The sequence below is a fragment of the Aplidium turbinatum genome, chromosome 9 (assembly GCF_918807975.1).
Source record: "Aplidium turbinatum chromosome 9, kaAplTurb1.1, whole genome shotgun sequence".
NCBI lineage: Eukaryota > Metazoa > Chordata > Ascidiacea > Aplousobranchia > Polyclinidae > Aplidium > Aplidium turbinatum.
In genome coordinates this window covers 24,297,225-24,321,523 of record NC_137480.1, presented here as the reverse complement: position 1 = coordinate 24,321,523, position 24,299 = coordinate 24,297,225, and the positions used below count along the sequence as shown (strand labels likewise).

The 24,299-nt window shown below is 37.7% G+C and overlaps 2 protein-coding genes across 3 annotated transcripts; both read left to right on the top strand.

Moving 5' to 3' along the window:
• Positions 1-7,649: 7,649 nt before the first annotated feature.
• Positions 7,650-12,267, top strand: LOC145776825 (uncharacterized). The gene is made up of 6 exons (XM_082588047.1): positions 7,650-8,028; positions 8,933-9,018; positions 9,442-9,598; positions 10,447-10,536; positions 11,959-12,179; positions 12,253-12,267. The coding sequence occupies exons 2-6, from the start codon at positions 9,001-9,003 to the stop codon at positions 12,265-12,267; spliced, it is 501 nt and encodes a 166-aa protein (XP_082444173.1). The 5' UTR covers positions 7,650-8,028; positions 8,933-9,000.
• A 47-nt stretch (positions 12,268-12,314) lies between these two features.
• LOC145777144 (protein NLRC5-like) lies at positions 12,315-21,801 on the top strand. 2 transcript variants are annotated; one of them, XM_082588447.1, is made up of 5 exons: positions 12,315-13,284; positions 13,969-14,037; positions 20,878-21,143; positions 21,385-21,567; positions 21,659-21,801. In XM_082588447.1, the coding sequence occupies exons 1-5, from the start codon at positions 12,330-12,332 to the stop codon at positions 21,710-21,712; spliced, it is 1,527 nt and encodes a 508-aa protein (XP_082444573.1). In that variant the 5' UTR covers positions 12,315-12,329; the 3' UTR covers positions 21,713-21,801. The 2 variants fall into 2 exon arrangements, with proteins under 2 accessions (XP_082444573.1, XP_082444572.1); XM_082588446.1 differs by having other exon boundaries at positions 21,656-21,801.
• The last annotated feature ends 2,498 nt before the right edge of the window (positions 21,802-24,299 follow it).

Genomic DNA, 24,299 nt, shown 5'->3' with positions numbered 1-24,299 from the left:
AACCGTCAACCTTCGGTTTCATAAACAATTTGTCAAAGCAACCGATACGAGACGGCTAGCCACCCGACTCCATTCGTTCAACCCCAGCGCTTACACCTGTCCCACAGGCCTGACGCTACTAGACATGCAAGTGGGTGCGCCTCAACCGTCTTCGTATAGCGTCGGGTTTTTCCATTCAACCATGCACCAATGAGGAATGGCCTGTTCTTCGTGAATGTGATGCTGAGAAACAGATCGCACACCACATCATCAACGATTGCATCATCTTCAATTTACTTAACGGAGTGGAAGGTCTACGTGTCTTAGATGATGAAACTAAAAACTGGCTGCTCTCTATAGCAGCCTTCCAGCATAGTTCGGGAACACCGTGAAACTGAGATGGTAAAAAGATGGACTTTCGCCCTCAGAAGCTCATTTGAAGAAAATTAATAAATTGCACAGCACACGCATTTTCCCCATCTTGCTGTCTATTTTCAGCACAACATAGACACACCAGCACTATTTTCAGTGCCGTTGTGAGTCATTTTATTCCGTGATGAAATTTTTGAAGTCAAAACACCGTTCTGCATTGACAAACCAACACTTGGAGGAACTGCTCAGAACTGCTTTGACATCATAGCAGTCTAATTTCAAACATCTTGCAGCCGAGGTGTAGACTCATAGTATTACTACGCAGCACTCACTACTATTCGATAACCTACACTTCACTGTGAGTGAATAAATTCTTTTTTTTAATTCTTTTTGTGTTGCGGCTCATTTAAAACTAGATTTTGTGATACGCGGCTCGACCACGAAACAGCTCTGGCCACCCCTGATATAGTTAAAGTTTATTCTTGCGAAGAATATTTGATAAAAAAAATCTCATACGATTGTGAATGCATCAGATATTGGATTCAACGAAATCTTTCATCAAACAAACGTGTGTATAGTTTTCCACGAGATGGCAGTAGCAACAAACTTTAGTTACAAAGTTGGTACAAGGCAGCACAGACCATGAACTGCAACATAAACAATGATGTCCGTGACTCCGTGTCGCATATTAAGCCACTTTTTTAGTTAAAATACTTCCATATATTTCGACATTGTTGTTATTTAACGTATTGGTTTTGTTAGAGATGCATTAGTTGAGGATTATGCGGCTATCGCTGGTAGTAGCCCTTTAACATTTCTGAGTTTTTTGCAAACAGTATTAAAGTTATAATATTCTATAATTTTTCAAGAATTACCGATTTATTATTTTTGCATTAGCATTTTTGCATGGTTTTCAGACCCCTCTAATGATCCCAATAAGGGTGAGACAGCCTGTTAAGAACTTTAGTGAATACTAGCTGCATTTGATTAAATCAAGGGTGTTGTATCATATTGTTTGTTTTCAATACAGAATCTATCTAAATGAGTAACCTAGCTGCTGTAGCGCCCTGCGGTTCTGCTTAGGTCTTTTTAACGTCTTGTTACTGTCGTGAAATTGTCGCTTATTGTATATGTGAAACGCTGGCTAGGAATTCAAGCAATTTGCGCATTTGTGCTTCAGGACTCTGAGGCGTGATTAAGCATTCGTGTGCTTCGCAAGAATTGGAATGCCAAATAGCTAAACGCATTCTTGTAACCGGCAGTTTCAATCACATATGCGTGGTTTTTACGTCTTTTCAACGTTGTGGCCCACAGATGCTGGATGCCACAGCGCCTATGTATACCGCATCTAGCGTTCAATTCTGCCAGTAGTAATATCATTTTTTGGTGCAGTGCTGTATTACTTTTGGCCAGTCCAGGGATGTCCAACCTTTTATCATAGTGGGCCGCATTGTCACTTAAAATAAATCAATGGGCCGCAGGACCTATTAAATTTCAAGAAAAATAGGTGCATAAAGAAACAATTAAAAACCATTAATTTCATCTTCAAAAATAAGAACTAATAACACACACATAGAAAGAAACAAAAATTTATTTCTACGGTGCAGAGTCAATGAGATTTTTGACATTGTTTTCCAGCTAAGAGGCTTTCAACATTTGCATTAAAGAACGTTGTCTTGTTTCTTAGGATGTTTGCTAAGTGTTTGTCGGTCAGTCTGTTTCTTTCTGCATTTTTGATGTTTTTCATGGATAAAAACAACTGCTCACAGCTAATTTAATAAATTCATTACATGAATGTAATTCTTTATAAAATAAAGGAAGAGTGTGTTCTCTGTGGAAAGTTTTCAAACTTTTTCGACTTCGCAGTTCAATCAGTTCAAGTCGGAATTCGGGTGACGCTTTATCACACTGAAATGAAAATGGGTCACTGAATAATTTTAATTCAATTTAAACCTTTATGAAGTCAGAAAATCTGACTGTAAATTCTTCAAGCAAATCTCCACGTAACTTAGCATACTTTTCATAGTTTACAGACCTGTCTTGAACTCTTTCAGATAGCTACGAAAATGTACAATTTCGCCAGCTTTCAATTGTGCTATGAAAAGTTTTAATTTCCTGGTAAAGCTACTTACAGTATATTCACTCGAACATTGAACTACACAACTAACCTTTCCCTTGTAAATGCAAATTGAGCTCAGCTAGCACTGCTGTGAGGTCAACTAAGAAAGAAAAATCATTCAACCATTCTTCATTTTCTATAAAGTTCACATTTTGTTTTTTTTTCTCCATGAAGTTCAAAATACTACTTGGCGTGAAAATGACTAGCGGGCCGCACAAAAATCTTAGGTGGGCCGCAGTGTGGCCCGCGGGCCGCAGGTTAGACATCCCTGGGCCAGTCAGTCAACGTTCAGTCGATTCTCAGTACTTGTATGCCGTTCGCTGTTCGGTATGTTCTATAATATTCAGCATTCAGTGTAGGTCTCTATGCTATTGCAGTATGGTTTCTTTTAGTTTACTCTCTCCGTAGTTCTGTGCGTCAATCTCATCTTTATCGATTGTTCAGTTCTTATTGCGGGAATCCTAGGCCATGGTCCAGCTCGGTTGTGGTGATTTGAATTGTGATCTATTATGATCAAGATGGTTGCAACCTCCTAAGTTATACGGTGACGTGAAGTTTTCTTTCTACAATAAAAGCATACTTATAACTAAGAAGTCTAGACGTTGTTCTCGATCATTTCCTGCGATCACTGCGCTCGGAATGTCGCTGTAGGTTAAACTTCCACAGCTAGGTATGGGCAGATAAGCTAACTATCCGCTACAATAGCTATGGTAGGTCAATCTTATACAATTACAATTTGCTGGTTATTATTAGCAAATGGTAGTTTTTTAATTCGTTTTCATTTCGTTTCGAAAATTATTTCGAATGTTCTTCCCTCCCTTGAGAAAATCTTGCGTACGCCGCTGCACGTAAGGGTTGAGATTAATCATTTGAATATGACCAAAGTTTGTTATTTAATTTGTAACTATTTTGTGAAATATTACTGTAAATTAGGAAATGATAATCCAATAAAAAATAATTGGATAAAAATCTGACCTGTTGCCAGTGGCGTACGCAGGATTTTCTCAAGGGGGGGCCTTTGAAAATGCTTTTGAATCGAAACGAAAAAAATTAAAAAACGCCCATTTGGTAATAATAGCTGATAGGTTACTGGCATCAGTAGTGTAGCCAGGAATTTTGAGAGGGGGTGGTTTTGATGGGCGGCGGGCGAAGCCCGACGGCGTATTGGCCAAAGACGACACTCAGCGGCGGGGGGGTCTGGGGGGCCTCCCCCAGAAAATTTTGAAAAATTACTTTGAATTTGGTGCATTCTGAGAGCATTTTCAACAAAAATGTGGGTATGAATATTCTTGTAAAATCGTGCTGTCTGGTGGCATAGCAAAAGAATAAGATCATCTTTTCTTCGGTAATACGGTAAATGTAATACGTTTTTGGCATTGCTATAATATTATAATAGGCTATGCTACATTGGCATACCATCATGGCCCAATGCCTCCCCCCCCCCTGCGTACGCTAGTGCCCGTTGCTTTTGCTGTTGTCGACACCGCAGAGCAGCGTCAACGGCAAATTTTTTGTCTTAACTGTTTAAAAACATAAAACATTTTTGAAGTTTTCTCCATTGAAATATCTTTAACTTTTCGGCATGTGTGAGAATGGACATGAAAGTTTTTTCGTCACCACAGACCACAGATTACTGTGACAACTGCCTTGTGGGTCGACGAAGCTTAACAAAAGTAAACAAACGCATTGTTGTAAACTCGATGGAATTGCTTGGATTCTTTGAGTCGTTGGTAATTTGAACTTTCCTCGTTGTGTTTGATATAATAGAGACCGCGAGTTCCTAGTGACCTGGTAAGGACTTCGTGTTAAAAACAACATTGTCTAAGAAAAGTTATACCTGTATAATTGGAACTGAAAGCATTGCTTTGTCCGAATTGAATCCTAACATGTTAGCTTGAAGTGTAGGGGAATCATAGCTTGTAGCTTGAACTCGTTTCAAACAAAGTTTTGGCAGAACTTGTGTCACAAGTGATGATTGCAAAGGATGAAGCTAGAAATTTCTCCCATGAGGGAAATAAAGACACAAGGCTATTATTAGCCGGGATTAAGGTTGCGGCAGCGAGTATTCCGACACTAAACAGGAGCATAGTATTCTTTTTAAATATGTACAAAGGCTAGGAGTGTTGTATGGAGTGTATCAACCCTCGTACGAACTGCGTCAATTGTTGTGTCAACTCCCAGTTCCCCAAAGGTTATCAAACCATCGCCAACAGCCTGAACCCTGTATCACTGATTTGCGTTTAATAATAATGGTATGCGATAAAAATTCACTTTCTAAACCAGTGGTTCTCAACCTTTTAACAGTGGGGAACCGGCAAATTTTTTAAAAAATGTTCGCGGACCGGCAATCAAAGATCGTAGTGTATAGAATGAATATTTGTAACGTTTTGTTAACCAAAAGTTGTCGTTGCGCACCATAATGCAATGCATTGAATGCAAGGCATATGATTTGTATTCAGAACAAAAATTGGAATAAAAATCAAGTCAACTCAAAACATAAAAATGTCAATCCATTTGCATACAAAATCAAAGTCAGTGGGAAATTTGCTACTGTTACGCTGCCAGTATGTGAGGAAAACGAGTTATCAAAGAAGTTTCCAAAACACGTAGGCTAACTCTGTTTCGGCATCCAGGCGATTTCTTTGCTTTGTTATTAAAGCTAGAGATGATAAAGAATCGTCGTTTCTAGATAGCTAGTTGAAACAATTACCATCAAATCGATTGTTTTGAAAGTTAGGCATACGAATTTCTTTGCAAGATAACCAAAAGTGTGACAATGACGTTTTTCGAATCTGGACTGTAAGGTAAAAGCACAACATATTGTAATTCAATCAGACTCTCTTTTTCATGAAGATTAAGGTTGTATAATGTTAATATCATCGATGCATGGATTGTTTATCCAAAAGTTTCCATGTCGAGGAACTTCATGTTACCGTACGCAAAACAATCGTCAAAATTGTTAGCCAACTCTTTCAAGTGTTGACTCACAATGCTCAGCACCTCTTTTTACTTTTTTCACCACTCCATTGTACCAGCATTTTCCACAGCAAATCGGCTTGTCTTCATTCTATTCCGAAGCGCTATTTTCCGCATAGTCTTTGAAAAACAAGATCTTTGCTTTTTCAAACTGCGGTTCTGGAAAATTTCCATTGCAGGCCTGACTTTATCCCGAACTTCAAATTTATCTAATTCCAAATTTTCGTCTCCAACGACTTTGAAATTTTTCAAAATCAAGGACAAAATTCCCTATTTGGTTATGTATTTCTGTGTTTCAAAACTTTTTGAAAACTACTCGCAATTTGTCACAAAAACATTATCAACGGCACAGAATTATGTCATCAAAAAGTTCACCTGTATTATCAAACAATTTTATGTGGAGATTTGTCAGTTTTACAGCTGTGCACGAGACTCCACATTAAAATAAGCTTTGCAGAAAGTAAGATCTTCTGAGGACCGGCAAAAACATTACACGGACCGGCACCGGTCCGCGGACCGGCGGTTGCGAACCACTGTTCTAAACACATGGCTTAAACTTGATGATGCTTTGTAAATTCTATATGTCGACTATATTCTACAGGCACCATCCCTTGTCCTTTATCTCTGGTTTGAGCTCAACAGTAATGAGTTGCAATAAAAATCTGTGTTTTTAAAAAAAACACAACTTTATATTGTTTTATAAATTTTATATAGAAAATAAATCAAATTTTATATGTAAATTATTCATCAAATTTTATATGTAAATTATTTTCTACTCTCCCTCGCAGTGAAAGTGCAGATGGCCAGCAAAGGCAAAAAGCAGTTGACTCTTTATCAAGCAAAACCTTAATATTTTTATTTGCATTGATTCAACATGTGCCAACAATGTAACGCAATAAACTAAATCGCATGTTGCTGGAGGTTTGCTTGTTTCTCACAAAGAAGTTTTCATCTTTTCTGTTTATGGTTCGCTCAAGTGACCATTCCCTATAAAACCCGAGTTGCGGAGCTGAGCAATTCTCAGCCCAATCGACAAGTTTGAGGTCTGGGTTGTAGTCCAATAAAAGTGAAAACAAAATAACCGAATTAAATTGTGTTGTTTCTAGTCTTGATGGTGAAAATAAGTTAGAACAATAACTTAGAAAAAATAAGTTAGAAAAATAATTAAACTGTGTTGTTTGTAGTGCTGATAGTAAAAATAAATTTGAGTTAGAAAAATAACTTAGGAATCTCGCGTGGGTGAGTTTGTATCATTTGTTGTTAAACAAGCTGGTTTTTCGCCAAAAAAGCATGAAAATTAATAAGCGTTAGTGGAAGTTATTTTTAAAGATAAAGGTTTTCGTTGGCTTGCTCAATGGAATTTTATCATTGCTTGATTCGTCATATTTTTCTTAAGGAAAGCATCATTAAAATCAATCACATTTGTGTTTTGCAGCATCAACTACAGATTCTTAGTTTTAAACCAGTTTCTTTTTTCAAGTTCCTTAAACTAAATACAAAATGTCTCACGAACAAACCAGAACAGTTGTTCCAAATAAGGAAGTGGTGGGTGAAGTTGACTTATCTACCAATCCTGGTAAGTTTGCTTGGAGGGTCATCGCTGTTTTGACACACCACATAGTCTACTGTGCTGCCCAACAATGCTATGGCTACAGCGGTTCATTGTTTCTCTATAGCAGTGGTTCTCAAACTTTTTTGAGCGCGACCCAAATCTGAGTTTTATGAACACCTCACGACCCAAGCCTCAAACATCAAAAAATGTATTTTTTCTATTATGCATGAAATAAAAAAAGATACAGACAACCAGTTGTAGTACTAGTTGTAGTTGTAGTAGTACAACAGTACTATGAAACAATGATTTATCGCAAACAAATGATTGATTTAGTTTAGTGTGATTGATGAAGCTGAAGTTTTTCCTTTACAATATCTTCAATGCACGGCTCTCTTTTAGTGAGCGCAATACGAAGACCATCACTAGGATCGAGGCGATTGCGAGCCTTGGTTTTAGTAACTGTCAGTGCCGAAAATTTGCTCGCACAGTCCTACGCACAGATACGTGGTCTCAAACATTGCTCGCACAGATACGTGGTCTCAAACATTGATCGCACAAATACGTGGTCTCAAACATTGATCGCACAGATACGTGGTCTCAAACGGGAGCAGAAAAGTCATTGCTTCGTCATCAATCATTGGCTTTTCCTTTCCGAAGTCCAGAATTCTCCAAGTGACGCTGTGGAAAAAAGTTGTCTATGGAACTGATTGTGATGCAGTTCGATAAGCTCTTCCTGTAATCTTGCAATAGGCTATCCTCTGATAAGTCGTCAACCTTTGCCATAAACGGATTTTAGACCCACACCTGAGATGCCATATTTACATCCGGGATGTAGCGATCGAACTCCGTGATAAGGTTTTCTAAATGCTCCAATAAGATGGGTTTCATGACATCAAATCTGCTAATTGAAATTTGATTCCATTCCTCCAGATACTCGTTCATGGATGGAAACGCTGCTGTTCGTCCACGCTCCAGTTTCATCTTCCAGAGTTGCAGCTTTTCTTAGAAGGCAAACAACTTCTCAGAGAGAGTAAGGATATTTTGATTTCTGCCTTGCTTTGATGTGTTAAGATCGTTCACTGCGGTGAAGATGGCGTTTAAGTAACATACTTTTAACATCCACTTCTTGTAAAGCTGTGGAAAGTTTACCTTATGAATATATCAAAAATCCTGCAAACTATAAAAGTCACGGCCGGTGCCGGTACATTGAATTCTCTGTTCGTAAACGTAAAAATGAACTGCATTCCTAGTTATTATCCTCTTTGCATTGTCTGCCTCCAACTTATATAAAATTAATAACAAACGCGATTCTCTGAAAAACTAAGCGAGTCTTAGCAGCCACTGTAGTTGGCTATGGCTAATGGCTATACTGTAGCTGGCTGCCTTCAAAACTCTCAGAAAAACACTTATGATGCAATACTCCAGGTTACTGAGATAAAGTAACTGAGAAGCCACAAAAAATGATGCAATAATTCAGTCATAATGGAATTAAAATACTTAAAAAATGAAATAAAAAAAAGTTCGTTTAGGCAGAATTGAATCGCCATAGCGCAACCCATTTTTTGACCCTACGCGACCCATGTTTGGGTCGCGACCCATACTTTGAGAACCACTGCTCTATAGCAAGCAGCTTGTTGCAAAATGGAGAGAAGGCAATCATTAATGAATGACGTCGACAAAGAATGTGATCAGAGTGAACCCAGTAATGGTGAAGGCCAAAGATCGAACACAGCGCTGTCGACTACTTCAATGTTTCCCCTGCGACCACCAGTGTGAAAATGATCGATATCAAACTTGATTCAATGCTTTCTGTTAACCGTCATGTTGATATTGATAACAATCATATGTTTTAGTACCACCTCGATATTGTAGATTATATGTCAAGACGTCTTGGTTATTCTTTTTTGAATGTGAATCCATCTTTTACTTTCCAGATACTAGGGAGATCCTGGAAGGTCAAACTCAGGGCACAAAAGTGAGCAGAATAGCGACTGGAGGGGACATGAGCAGAAATGTTGAGGTGAGTCAACATCAGCAACAAATCGTTGTTCACTAAATAAGCACAATGTCCACGTTTCTTGGATAATAATCTTGCGGTTAGCAGTGGCCACTCGATGTTGTGGTTTTTACAATGTGGCCCGAAGCTCCCTTTGTAACGTATTCTAAACCTTTTATAGTACTATGTGGTTGTTTTGAGAAATTGCTTTGTACCATCACCAACATTGAATTCTTATATCCCACGTGGAAAAAATTAGATTTCTGATTTTGTTTTTGATTGGCTATTTTTTTAACTGTTAATATGTTTTAACTGTTTAAACTAATTCTTAGCGTCAGTGATTCAAAGCCTCTACAAGTATGCGAAACTGCCAGAATTAAGCTCTCAAGAAGCTTTTCCAGTCCGAAGATAAAGATTCAATCAATCTTTCAAACTTGCATTTTTCAGGAACGGTCAGTGGCATCTGGCAGTAGTTTGTCTTCTGGACCATCAATTCATGTAGGACACGCTGAAAACACCATACTTTCAGCTGGGACGGTTGTTCAGAATCCAACAGTCAATCAAACGGTGAACATCCACCACCACCACCATCATCTTCCGCCAGGTGAGATGGTTTTCATGTTGAAACATATTTTCAGCTGTTTCTTCAATATTTCTATGTTGAAAGAGTTCTAGTTTGTCGGGTGTGTGCAATAGCTGATCCAAGAGGGCACTTGGTCACGTGCTATCCCCAAAAACAAAAAAAAGCTAAAACACTTTCGATTGGGTAATTTGTGAGTTTTTTTTAAAACACTTTGTTTCAAATTTATAAATTGAATTGTTCGGTCAGTTAGCGTCACAATAAAATCTAGATAGCCGTCATTTTGACGCAATAAAATAATTAACCGGTTTTGTTTGTGAATCAGCGAATCTAAGCCTAAGGATGGAACGTGGTCACAACCATTGTTCATTTTCTCTTACAATTTTTAATAGCTTGAAACTACAATTAATTTGTTTCTAGCTCCGCTGCTGCGTTTCAATAATCAGTGGCAACTACTGAGCCATTGTTAATATGATATCTGTCTGATAAAAGTTTATTTGAAGTCTCAATCTAGTTTAATCAGTTTTGCCAATTTTAAAATAGAAAAGTTGCAACTTTGAAAGTAGCTCCGCTACTGCGTCTGAACATAGAAATGACATTGTTTTACGCCTTCATTTTATACTAAACGTTTTTGATATCTTGATTGGGTAAAAAATAATTGTCACTACTCAACATAAGAACCTGATGTTAAATCAATGTCAAAGTAACGGATTGTGCTGATTAGAATTTTACATTGATTCAGCTTCTACAGACGTCAAATCAATGTAAAAGTAGCGGATTCCGCTGGTTATATAGAAGCATAATGTTATTCAACCGTCGCAGATAATATAATTGCAGTTTCATTAATTAACTTTGATCACATGTTAATAAAGGTACATTGGAAGCAACTTCTCGCAATGAGCATTATGAGCAAACAACACCGAGATCAACTTCTGCATCTTCTCACCCCTTGCATCGACAAAGTAAGTTTAAACGAATCTTCATAAAAGCTTCACTATTAGAGGCTGTCTATAAAAGACGTCCGCAGTCAAGGGGAGGGGTTTATAAATTGCAAACTTTTGTGAACAAGAGAGAAGGGAGGGTTCCTGGAATGCGGACATTCTTTTAATAGTAGGCCTCCATAGGCCTACAACAAAATCACTTTACCAATCATCTGACCCATACCGATTTCACAATCAGGTTTTACGTCTGATTGCAAAACTCGTAGGAGTTCAGGCATACACAAACATCAACAATGTAGTAGAGCTGTTTATTTCAAAATGACGTATCCCTAAGAAACGGTTCCAAATTTAAACTCGATTCAACTATGGAAACCAAATATCCATAATAATACTCATAATTCTATTTCATAATAATATAATTCAGTTACTAATATAATTCATAATATTCATATTCAGTTACTGCAGAGTACATCAAGCCCAAAGAAATCAAACCTCCAGCAGCAGATTAGAAATGAGCAGAAAACCATGTTTGTCACAGTCAGTATCTCCTGGAAATAGTTGGAGATAATGACACTTGTTGTGGATCTTAGAGATTTAACTGGAAAGTGGCTTTGGGAAGCCGTTTTCTATCGGCACCGTACCTTGTAATCCATATTTCACGTGGACTTTATGTTTCTAGTTCAGCAAGTATAACCGATACTAATGCCATAAAGTTTGGCTCCAAAAGCAGCAGGGACGTATTTAGAAAAGTTGGTCAACCCGGTAACCAGAGCTGTGGAGTCGGGCAAAAATATACGATCGCGACTCCGACTCCTCGATTTATAACTGGCCCACTCCGGATCAGAAGTAGTTGACTATAAAGAAGGATTTTAAACCACCACTCCAGTAGAAGTATATAGTCTCAAGCAAGCAATTCAAGTTTATAGAACTGCTATGGCCACTTGCACTTCAGAGATATCGGTCATGTTTTCCGCACGGACAAGGAGGAAGAGGGAGTTGAAACAGTGCGGAAATTGTGCGGAAATGGAAGGAGGGGGGAAATTTTTTTGCAATTTTATGAGGACGTGTTTTATGTACAGTCCCTTGTGTCAAAACCATTCCTACATTTGCGGCACGCACTTAATCTGTAGGCATTCTGGACCAGATGAAGTGCCTGTCTGGGACCTGGGTAGAAAGCGTTGTATGCTGTGTAGTGTGAGCGCATCTTTTGTTTGTTTTATGTTCTGTAAAGATAAATTTACAAATAGCTTAATTAGCTTAGGTGAATACTAACAGATGTGTTTTCTTATATTACATTTTCAGTTAATTCTTTTTTTTTTCCGCAGTCGTTCCATCTGTAATGATGTGCGGAAATAACTGAAAGAGACAATTGAAAAACGTCAGTATCCACATTTTCTACTTTTTAATGCAAAAATTTAAGAAACATGTTTTTTTGTTTTTTAGGCTCAAACATCGGAATAGAAAAGCTAAAAGAAACGACCCTCAAGCTGTATGACCCTGAACATGACGTCGACCTGTGCCATTTTAACATCTTTTCAGATGGTTTGCCAGACGTGTGTGCTGAACTTTTTTTGGTTAAATTTTACGAAGGAAATATTGTTCCCGATGACAACAAATATGATCCCAAATCCCATGAATTTAAGCTAACCAAATCTGACGAAAAAGTTGACTTTGATAAATTAGTTTTGGATGCTCAAAAGCACGATTTTGTTTCAATAATTGGATATCCTGGGGCAGGGAATCCAATCTTGACCAAACGCCTGGCTAGGCGTCTTTGTCAGTGTGGTGATCTTGTTGTTTTAAGGAAGCTTTTCATGGACATGAGCGACAGTGATGAAGACACATATACTTTGAAAGAATTTTTATTAGGAGATAACAACTATAACTTAAACGAGAACGAAGCCACTTCTGCTTTTGAATGGATCAAAAACAATCCAAAAAAAGTTTGTATCATTCTTGACGGATTTGATCAAGTGGAATGGAATATAATAAAACCTGTAAAGAAATGCAACTATAACAGCTCTCTTACTTCTCAGGAACTAGTTTCAAGCCTTTGCCAAGGACAATTTCTACGCCACTGCCACCTCATCTTCACTTCTCGTCCACACGCTATGCTGTCCATTCCTAAAAACTGCAGACCAAGTCTTATTTTCTTTCTTCGTGACTTAACCTCTTCAGATATGAGAAAATTGTTTGATGCTTTATTGAATAACCAGAGTAAAGCCGACGAACTCTGGGAATCATTAACCAGTAAAGCACCCCAGCTAGAATCATTATGCCACAACCCACTTATGTTACAACTTTATGTCAGAGCTTCGTTGGGTTCATCTGGACAAGTGAAGTGCATTTCCACAATGACCAATGTGTTTCGTTGTGTGCTTAAAAATCTAAAAGCGTCTGACAATACAGGTTCTTTGTCAGATGAAACTGTTATGAAATTGACTGAAATCGCCTATGACGCGACAAAAGAGGGTACAGTACTTATTAATGCTAAAACTCTTACACAAAAAAATCTGATCATCAGTGAAGTTCAGGATTTTGTGGTACCTTTATTAGGATCCAACAAAATATGTCCCCTGCTGGAAGGTAACCAACAATTGTATTTCACACATCAAACCTTCCAGGAGTACTTTTCAGCTTTGTATCTTTGTCATCAAATGCCATCAAGAGAGTTCGCTTCCTTCGTCCAAAACAATCTGCTCAATGATCATTGGTCCATTGTTGTACAATTTCTATGCGGTCTTTTGCTGGATCCAAGCACAGGAAATGGTAACTTCACGATTGATAAAAAACCATTGTTGCAAACAGCTCACTGTTTCTTATTTTCCATTTTTATCTTTGATTTGCATTTCTATAGTTAGAATGCTGAAAAAAGTTGAAGATTTTAACGCTTAAATTTTTTTTTAGTTTTTTGTTATTCCTAAGTGTACTAATTTACTTTTTCATGATGTTCAAAAACAAATTTAATTGCAACGTCAACAAATATTTAACAATCAATAACTTGTTATTAAAATTTAAATGAGACTGATCTTCGGGCATTTTATTCAGCATCATGATACGCTCTTCTGATGTGAAATCAGCTAAACTTTCACAAAAGATATAATTATAAGTTATTTTTAAATCAATCATAAACAAACGCAACCTAACAACAACCCAGCATTCAGCATGACACTAAATAAAATTTGCAAACACTTTCGTCTGTACATCTAGCGCTTGCTAAACCTTTTAAAAAATAATCGGCTATGTTTTTTACACGTTATCTCGCAAACATTTTGGCAAAACTCAGACCTGTAGCCTACCGCTCGTCAAAAGTTTACAACAGATTACAAACTAAAATGTTCAGTAGGCTAAAGAAGTTATTGTCAGAGCTTAGAGAGAGTTGCTGTACTTCTGCAAAAGTGATGAACTGATGATGGCAAGCCTTAATTTTTATGAGAATGTGATTTTTTTTAGGTGAAGATATGCAAAAGAAGAAAGTTTTTATTTCAGAGTTGCACAAGAAAACTCGGAAAGTTGCTGCAGGTAAGTAAATATTTTTACCTGTTCAACACAGTTTTCTATTCTAAAAATGTTTCACCAGTTTCAGGGTAGCCTATATTTAAGGCGGGACGTGTTTTGAAAAGATCGGTGGACAGCTGCATCAGTTGGTTGTTGAAGGTATGGTGGAAGAAAGCAGGTGCAGGGGAAGAAGGAGACAAACTTGGGGTGATGATGTGAAGCAGTGGGCTGACTTGTCGAGCATTGGAGAAGCCAAAAGAGCAGCAGATAAACGTGACATGTGGAAGCAAATGACAGCCAACCTTCGGATCGGAGACGGCAGATGATGATTATGATATTTAAGACAATCCAAAACTGTAAAATTATCAAGTGAATATAATCAGCCAGGTTTGAGAACAAAAGTTAAAACAACAAATATCAGATACAGGTATAAACACAGTTAGCATAAAAGCACAATAAGTAAGCTATCTAATATAACAAAAGTGGAAAAAGCATGGTCAAGGTTCAGGCAACAAATGTCAATTTATTTACCAAGCAAAACCTTGAAATTAAAATGCTTTTGACAAGATAGCCTACTACTACTACAGTATCATAGCCGATGCGCCTTTAATGAACTAGATGCTCGGTTCGTAAATTCTTCCAATGTTCCCTTTGTCGTGCAGTGTCCCAAAGTGTTCTTGGTTGGCTGATTGATGTATTTCGTTGAAACTTAAATACAAATGTGCGTTGCCTGCCGCAAACACGTCTCCCGAGAAAGCGACCGCTTAGACAAAGATTTTCGAATTCTTCTTTTCTGATAATGTGACCGAGAAATTTGAGTTGCCTTTGAGTTATGTTGTTCAATAGTTCCTTATGTTGATGTACCTGGTTTAAAACTTCTGCATTTGTGATGTGATCAGTATATGAAATCCTGAGCATTCTTCTGTAAAACCACATTTCAGCTGCTTCAATGTTACGCCTAGTTTCTGTGTTGAAGGTCCATGTTTCACAACCATACTGGAGAACAGACCACACCAACACTTTGAGAAGTCGCACCTTCAGAGGAATAGAAAGTTTGCGATCCAATAGAATAGGTCGTAGTCTATTAAATGCGTCTTTGGCTAGGCCTATTCTTCTTATCTCTTTCTTACATCGTGCGTCCGCTGTTAAGAGAGATCCAAGATAGTTAAAAGAAGACACTTGTTCAATTGTGCTGCTTCCCTGGTGAAGTGCAAAGTGGGGTTCAGGACTTTGTTTTGAGATAGTGATGCATTTTTTTTTTCAATAATTTGGATTCCATATTTTGCGCTGATGTCTGAAGTTTTGTTAATTAGTGTTTGTAGACCGTCCGGGGATGTCGCTATGAGCACAGTGTCATCAGAATAGCGAATATTGTTTCAGGACGTTCCGTTTACTAAAACTCCATCAATGCCTTCTATTTCTGTGAGAATCATTTCACTACACAAGTTAAACAAATCTGGTAACATCACACAGCCTTGTTTGACCCTATGTTGAATTTCACTATTTTTAAACACTTTAGCCTACGCCCCCGTAAAAGCCATACCGCTCCTCATCTCTGGTGGCAACTCTTCGACTATAACCTTTCAATTATTTCATGATTATGGACAGTCCTCTGCTCGAGAGAACAATGCCTACGGCCCTTCTAAGGGCTATAGTATATAGCCTACTAGAACTAAGAAAACGTTAATATTTTTTCTTGAAAGCATTAAATTCAATACTTGACGCTCAATTTCAAAAAACGGTTATTCAAATTACTTTTAATGAAATATCCAAACAATTAATTTTCTGTCACAAATTCCTACTTAAATTTGTGTTTATATTTTTTTTTCTGGGCAACACCACGCAGAAATGCTGTAAATGGTAGGCACTTTAACATGCAGATATCCAATCCAGCACGAACCAATCAGAAGCTACGCTGTTCATGACGTCATCAAGATTGCGTTTGGGAAGAATAAAGAAAAAACGCAAATTGTAGCTAAATTAAATCATCGCTTTGCCATCGGTTGGCTTGGCGCATTGGGTTAGGGCGGTAGTAGTCATTACAATGACGTGGGTTTGATTCCCACCTATGCTATAGCTCTTTTTTCTTCTGTAATTACCAAACAAAGTTCAAAGTAATAATTAATTCTCTGGCTGAATGCTGGAATGGTCACAATAACAGATAACGTAGCATCTCATTGGATTGTGGTTGGATTGGATACGTTCGTGGATTATTAGAAATCTGCTTGTTAAAGTGCAGATATCCAATCCAACCACGAACCAATCAGATGTTACGTTGTCTGTCCAATTGTGACCATTCCAGCATTCAGCCAGAGAGTTGATTATTACTTTGAACTTTGTTCTGTAATTACAAAAGAAAAAAGAGCTGTTGCAGTGGTGGGAATCAAACCCACGTCAATGAAATGACTAGCACCGCCCTAACTCTCTGCGCCAAGTCAACTGATGACTTAATTTAGCAATGATTTGCGTTTTTCCTTTATTCTTCCTAAACGCAACCTTAATGACGTCATGAACAGCGTAGCTTCTGATTGGTTCGTGATTTATTAGAAATCTGCTTGTTAAAGTGCCTACCGCTGTAAATGGCCGCGTAAATGCTGCAAACGACAATTTTTGTTGGCAGCTGACAGAGTTGCCAACTTTGCAGTTTATCAACAAGCTCAAACTCGCTTTTATAAATACACGCGTATTTTTTGCAACTTTCAAGTTGCTCCTAATTCTTTGCAAAGTTGCTTGTAATTTTGAATTTATCTTTGATAAAACTTAAAATTATTGCTTTTTTCCAACTGGTTTGGTATTACAAATTTATTTTACAGTTTGACGTTTTAAATTATTCGGCAACACTACATAAAAACTCCCGCTCAAATTAGCAGGTGACAGCCATTCTGTTTTCAGTCGTTTTACTGGTTGAAGAGAAAGGTTTGATTCAGTTGCAGCAAGAAATAGTTGGTTCAGCTTTCAATTCTGTCATCATTCTGCTTGGTTTCATCAGACAAATGTTTTAAAGTTTGTTTCTGTCCATGTCTTCTGAGTTTGGAAAAGCATCAGCTTCAATTGAGCTGCAGCAGGAAATGGCTGATTGGGAAATTTTCATGACCAAGTTGTAAAGTTGCTTCGAAGGTTTATCGACAAAAAAATCAAAGTTTATTTTAATTTGCAAACTCTGGTTAGTTTAATGTTTTAACAAAAGTTTAGTTTCCACCTGCAAAGCTAGCCTAAGTATTTGATTCTAATTTGATAAAACTTCGAAGCCGTTGAAGACTTCGAAAAACTTCGAAACATAAGCACACAGCTCACATACCAGAAGAAATAATTAGCACTGACAATGAAAAAATATCTGACCCTGCACAAATAAGTAACTGTTTTAATGATTATTTCACAGAAATTGGTCCTTCCATGGCATCTAAAATCCCTCTGCCGTCTCCTGGCTCATTACTGAAATTGCAAAGTGTTCCATTCTCCTTTTTCCTAAAACCTGTCACTCAAGAAGAAGTATTAAAACATCTTAATAATCTTTCTGTCTTTAAAAGTACAGGACACGATAGAATACCTATAAAATTTGTCAAACTATCCTCACCAATAATCGGCCCTTTCTTCACCAACTTATTCAATGAGTGTATCGATAAAGGTGTATATCCTGATGTACTAAAGGTAGCTCAAGTTACCCCAATCTTCAAAAGTGGTTCCAGGAAAAATTGTTCCAACTACAGGCCCATATCACTATTGTCCCCTTTCACCAAAATATTCGAAAAATGCCTGTATGAACAAATGTACAATTATCTAACAAAAAAAAAAGACCTGATCACACCACATCAGTATGGATTTAGACCACAATATTCCACTTCGTTAGCTGTGTCAAACGTTTGTGATAACATCTTAACTAACCTAGATAATAAAAATACAACTTGCTCTGTGTTTCTTGATTTAGCTAAAGCCTTCGACACAGTTGATCACACTATTCTCATACAGAAACTGCAAACATATGGTTTTCGAGGCCCTCCATTACAATTGTTAAAAAGCTATATCAGCAATCGTCTACAGCACACGGTCGTCAATGGAAGCTCTTCAAACTCAAGACAGGTTACATGCGGTGTGCCCCAAGGATCGACATTGGGACCCCTTCTTTTCTTACTTTATATAAATGACTTACCGAATTCAACAAACATGAATGATAAACTATTTGCTGACGACACCAATCTTACCATGAGCGACAAATGTGAAATAAATTTGCAGAACAATGTGAATGCCGAAATGCAAAAAGTTTACAACTGGTTGAAGCTATCGTTAAATTCCTCAAAAACTGAATACATGCTAATAACAAATACAAAACACATAAAAAATTTTAACATTAACATTGGTAACACAAGCATTCAACAAAAAGACCAAATAAAATACTTTGGCGTTTACATAGATAACAAATTAACATGGAAATATCACATAGATAAAATTTGTGGAAAAGTAGCAAAAGGTTCATGGGCGTTGCTTAAACCCAGAAATTATGTCAACACAGACACTTTAAAAGATGTGTATCACGCTTTGATTTACTGTCATTTGCAATATTGTATTTCAAGTTGGGGAAAGGTCTGTGACAGTGCACTGGATCCATTAATAAAATTACAAAAAAAGGTTATAAGAATAATTACGAAACAAAATTACTATGCTCACACTAATTTTTTTTTTCAAAATGAACATCTTGAAACTAAAAGACATACATAACACTGAAATAAAAAAAACATATGTACAAAGTTCATATGAATCAGTATCCGTCTACGTATTGTGATTTATTTACAAATGCTTCATCTATTCATCAGCATAACACAAGATATCAAACAAGCAACAACTATTTTATAAATAGATCTAACACAGAATATGGCAAAAAGTCCATGCAGGTATTGGGACCAATGCTTTGTTTGTTTGTTTATCTTTATCCTGCATTGCGGAAAAGCGGACTTGAGCGCTATGCATCGGTGTACGCCTTCCGACATACACCTGACCAACGCTGCAGCCGACAGCAATGTCTGTTTCCGGTTGTCTACTTTACTTATGACTTAAATTTGGTACTACCCATTACTCGAAATCGATCACTAGGTAGAGGCAATTATCGTAAAGTTTCTTGCCCAGAGAAACAACAGCAAGAAACTTTACGATAATAATACGATCTGGTCAGAGGTTCCAAGTAGGCTAAAAAACTTATCATTTCATTGTTTCAAAAAAGAGATCAAAACGTTAATTTTACAAAGCTACAGTGCATCGTAAGTGATATGTTATGGAAACCAACTTGTCAGTTTCTTCGGAAACTTGATTATTCTCTGCTTGCTTCATGGAATTTTGTGTTTAGGCATGGTTTAGGCCTACGTTATCATCAATATGTTTTTTTTTCTGCGTATGTTGTTGTTGAAGCGCGGGAACGTTTCAACGTTTTATTTTTTCTCTTGTAAGCTTATTTTAAATGGCAAAATCGTAATTTCCGTAGGGTGGCAATTGACAAGTAGACCGTATGGTCGTCTCGTTGTCTCCTTGTCGGTATGGGAACTTGTGTAACTTTTGTATTGTGTATATTGCATATTTCAAACATGTAGGCTACCTATGTTCCTGTTACTGACAAATAAAACATTGATTGATTGACTGATTGATTGAAGACAAAACTTGTGATTTTGTGACCAGCTAACAAAAGTCAACTCAGGTTATCATATCATTCTTCAAATTAAAACTTTGACTCAAACCTGAAATTTTTGTTCAAAACAATTTGTTTATATTTTTGTTTGCGGTATAAATGAATTAATGTTTTGTTTTTTTAGTAAACAGCTTGTGTTCAATGTTTGATTATTTTATGATTAGAACCAAACTGTGGTTTCAGTCTTCGAAATTAGCGTCGGCAATTGCCGAGGTGATTGCTGACGCAGATGCATGAATGGCGCATTAGCGTCGGCAAAAAAATGCCGAAGCCACACGAGCGCTTATAAGGACCATAAGATTACCAAAACAATAATTTTCTTACACTAGACCAGACTAGGATGTTGATTCAATCTTACTATTGCTGGATGTTTTATTTTGGTTACTTCCTACTTCGCCAGCGCTTAGACACGTGCCGAGCTGGGAGTATTGAATCTTTTATAGAAATATCACCCTGTTTGCATTGATTTAACGCCAGTAGACGTCAAATTATTGTAAGCATCTACTCCTTATTGCGCCTCTCTTTCCATTATCTCGTCCAGCTGATGCAGCATCTGATGATACCGATTTTGACTAGTTCTTAATCAAACAGACTTTGTGTTGCTCTCAGTGCCCCAATTGTGCCGAAATTATGTTAGTTTACCGGTATACGTAAATCGAGGCAATCTTCTCTCAGGGAGCTATTAATTTATAACCGGTACCTGGTTGTGCAATTACCGTTATTTTATCATAATTCAACGTCGCTAGATGTAGAAAAACAAACGTAAATTCCTTATTGGGCATTGTTGTTAGCTCCATAACCCGCTGGAAAACTTAAATCGATTTGTGCTGACTCGAACGTTGAATCAACCCAAAATTAACTTACTTTTCCTCCCCGTGAGGTATTCAACGTGAATTACCGTACCAGCGTGCGTATCGCGTTGCTCGCTTTATCGTTACTTTTGGTATTATTACATCACAACAAATCAAACAATGCGGTTGTGATAGACTACTCTAGCATATTTTTCGCTTCTCGTTTTACATGTTTTGGTACAATCTTTTCGTAATAAATATTCACAGCAATTCCAACTTTTGCCGTTTGGCTTCGGAAACGTTTTTGCAGAAGTAAAAATATGCTAATTTCGAACACTGGGTTTTAGATGACAACCTGGTTAGCCGAGCTAATATTAATTGATTTTATTCCTGCATTGTTAGATGATGATGATGGTCGCTCCATCATAGCCATCTCAAAGATCTTGCGCGAAGGCAACGACTTACAAGTGACTGTCACAGCAGGACGTCATTTTGATGGAGGGAGGATAGGGATGTATCGCTCCGACACTCAGAATGACATCCATGCGGTGACGTCATTCGTCAAGTCGATACCGACACGACTTGGAATCCTTTCTCTGTCCTGGTACGGCATGACTTCCAACCGATTCTGTCCATGGAAGGAGGCGATTAAATTGATGCCTGGATCCGTAAGTCATGTTTAATTTTTATAACCAACACGTTGATTTATGGTCAGTTGTTACGTTGATTCAACGTCACATTGCGTTGTTTTAACGTCTGAGTTTCAACAAGTTTCACAAAGTAAGTTCGAGTTTCCAATTTTAATCATTTTCTAACAATTCTTGTAAACATAAAGTAAATAAACAAAAAGTCACGACATAAATAAATTGTTTATGTTTAATTGTTGAATCATAATTAATTTGTGTTTAGATTGTTTGGATGGATCTCCAAGGCAACCTCTTATCTGTAGATGACGTCATCGAGGTGTTGCACAAGGTTGAGGAGGGAGTTGAGATGTATCATTCCCTCGATTGTGGAGATGGGAGGAGCAGAGATCCGAACCTGGAGGAAATATCCAAGCTACAAGAAGCACTGGATCGGTTGGACAATAAAGTGAGAGTTGTTTACGTTGTATCAACGTTATAACAATTAATTGTGTCAACATTGAATCAACGTCAATTATTCCCTTTGTCTTTTACAGAAGTTGAAGATCGAGGTTGACATCAATGGTGATTACCTCAAGCACAAGGATCGTTGATGTTTTTATTTATTTGTTGATGTTTATAATAAAATTATGTCATCCAGTAATTTTGTTTGGTTGAATTAAAAATAAAACAACAAACTGCTCGTTTACATCAGGTGACGTAACATCAACAAAAATGTTTATAATATTATCAAACCAAGGTTTGTTTATGTTCTTCAACTTGAGGTCGACAAACATCAACAAAAGCAAGTTTGTTTCTTAAACTTGTTTATTTTTATATGAAGAATTCAAACTATGTTGTTTACAGTGTTGCCAGATGAGATAATATTTAAATTTTGATAAGTTGTATCTAAAAGTAGCCATCGATATGAGGCACATTGCAGGTGACCTCAAATCAATTTATTTGTATACAGTGTTGCCAGATTAGATTACATTTTTTAAATCGGAGACTTGCAAACTCTAAATGACCATTCTCAGGGTTGCCAATTCCGTTAGAACTATTTTTACCGATTAAAGTTAGGGTAACATTATGATCCGATAACGAAAGTAGCGCGCTACTATACTGCCTACCTCTTCCAAGAGGTTCACCTATATGCTTATTGTCAGGGTTTCCAGTTTCATTGGGAATAGTTTTACCGATTAAGGTGGGGAGAAACAACTAAACTTGATGCAATAACCATTTAAAATGTTTGCCAATCCCTAAAAGTGCCGATATTGCCTGACACGTTGTAAGAGTTGCCAGTTCTGCGATTTTTGCCTCAAATAATTGAATCACAATTTCTGTAATAAATACATATTGCAAGACTAAACTCGTCACCAAAACTAAACAACTTCCGGTTCGCCAGTCTGGCTGTAAAGTGGAACGACACAAGTAACATAAAGCACAGTTTTGCCTTGCAAAGTATGCGTAAGGAAAATAGCATCTAAGAATGAAAAGGAGGCACGACAGCTGGATGCATTTTTGCATCTTCCAGTTTGTTAGGCAAAACTACACTTACGAAAACTCGAATATTACACCAGATAAAGGACGTTGTGGGTGAGCCACTGGTTAAAGATGGGTACGATCTAAGTTGACTTTGATGGCGATCGCAATCGCATTAACACAACAAGGATCCACGTTTGAAAGATATTATTGGTTTGGTTTTGGAACTTTTTTTCTCGGACTGACAAAGCCTTGATAGGTTATTCTTGGTAGTTTCGCAAACTGGTAGAGGCTTTAACACAAAAACCGGTTACTGAGATTGACAGAACAAAGCTTCTGATTGTTGAAATGTTGTTGCCTGGTATTCCATCCACTAGGTGCCGCTAAATGAAATGCAGTCCTGAAATGTGTTGCTCAAGCGCTCACCTCCAGAGCCGAACCAGCGCTGCTTGATCTTTAGTCGGGCGGGCAACCACTGATCTAATGGGGCGTTAATTATTTGATGTTATATTATAATAAATTGATGTTATCCGTAAATTGTTTATTACATGGTTGACTTGTGTGACGACGACAAAGTATCAACGATAGACGACGTTGCATCAATCTAAACTTCAATGACAATGATGTTTCAATGTGTTGTTAGCAAAGGATTGTGACGATCCACTTAGAGGTCAAGTGGTTATCACATTTGGCTCTAATGCTGGTGGACCTGAGATCGATTCCAGGTCGGGTCAAACTGAAGACTTTAAAAAGCGGTACCGGTAGCCTACCAAATGCTATTGGTTTGGTTTGGTTTTGGTTTGGTTTTGAATCTTTATCCTCGGACTGACAAAGCCTTGATAGGTTATTCCTGGTACTTGTTCGCATACTTGTAGAGGCACTTGACGCAGGGCCGGTTACCGAGATTGGCAGAGTGAAGTTTTCCGATTGTTGAAGTCTTGTTGCCGAGAAATTATTCCATTCACTAGGTGCCGCTGAATGGAGAGCAGTCCTGAAATGCGTTGCTCAAGCGCACACCCCGAGAGTCGAACCAGCGCCGCGTGATCTTGAGCCCGGCGCGTAACCACTGAGCTATCGGGGCGGATCTTGCATTCTTGCATATCTATCTTGCATAACGCAGTGAGAATAAGTCATGTAATAATGTGATGACATCGTAAACCTGATATAAAATTAAAAATGAGCTCGGTCGCTAAAAGACTTTAGCTGCTGTAGAGTGACAATAGTCTAAACAAAACCATAGCATTATTATTATTAAAGATTGGGGATAACCTCTACTTGAAGGTCTCTTCAACGACCACTAGTGTTGTGAATCAACACCCCTTCTTTATGTTCTTCAGCTTGGAGGCGTTAGAACATCAATAAAAGTAAAGTTTGTGTTGCAGTTTACATTACTTTACCTTAACTACCAAGTAAAAGATTGTTCGAAGCTGCAGATGAATGCTGTGCATGCAGTGGCGTATTCTCCATGCATGCAAGACATGCACTGTATGCCTTACAATTCTGTTGAAATCAGAAATCTTTCAGAAACAACGAATTTATGCGTAGAAATTGAAAATGTTAATAACAGAACCACCTCGCTCTCTTAATTTCAATATTCGAAACAACTGTTCGTTTTCAAAATTTGGAAACTTTGCTGACCTGGCAACTCTGCATGCTGAGACGAGCTCAGCATGCGTTGATACTTAGTGATGCAAGCCGCGCCGCGCCGCGCACGCGGCC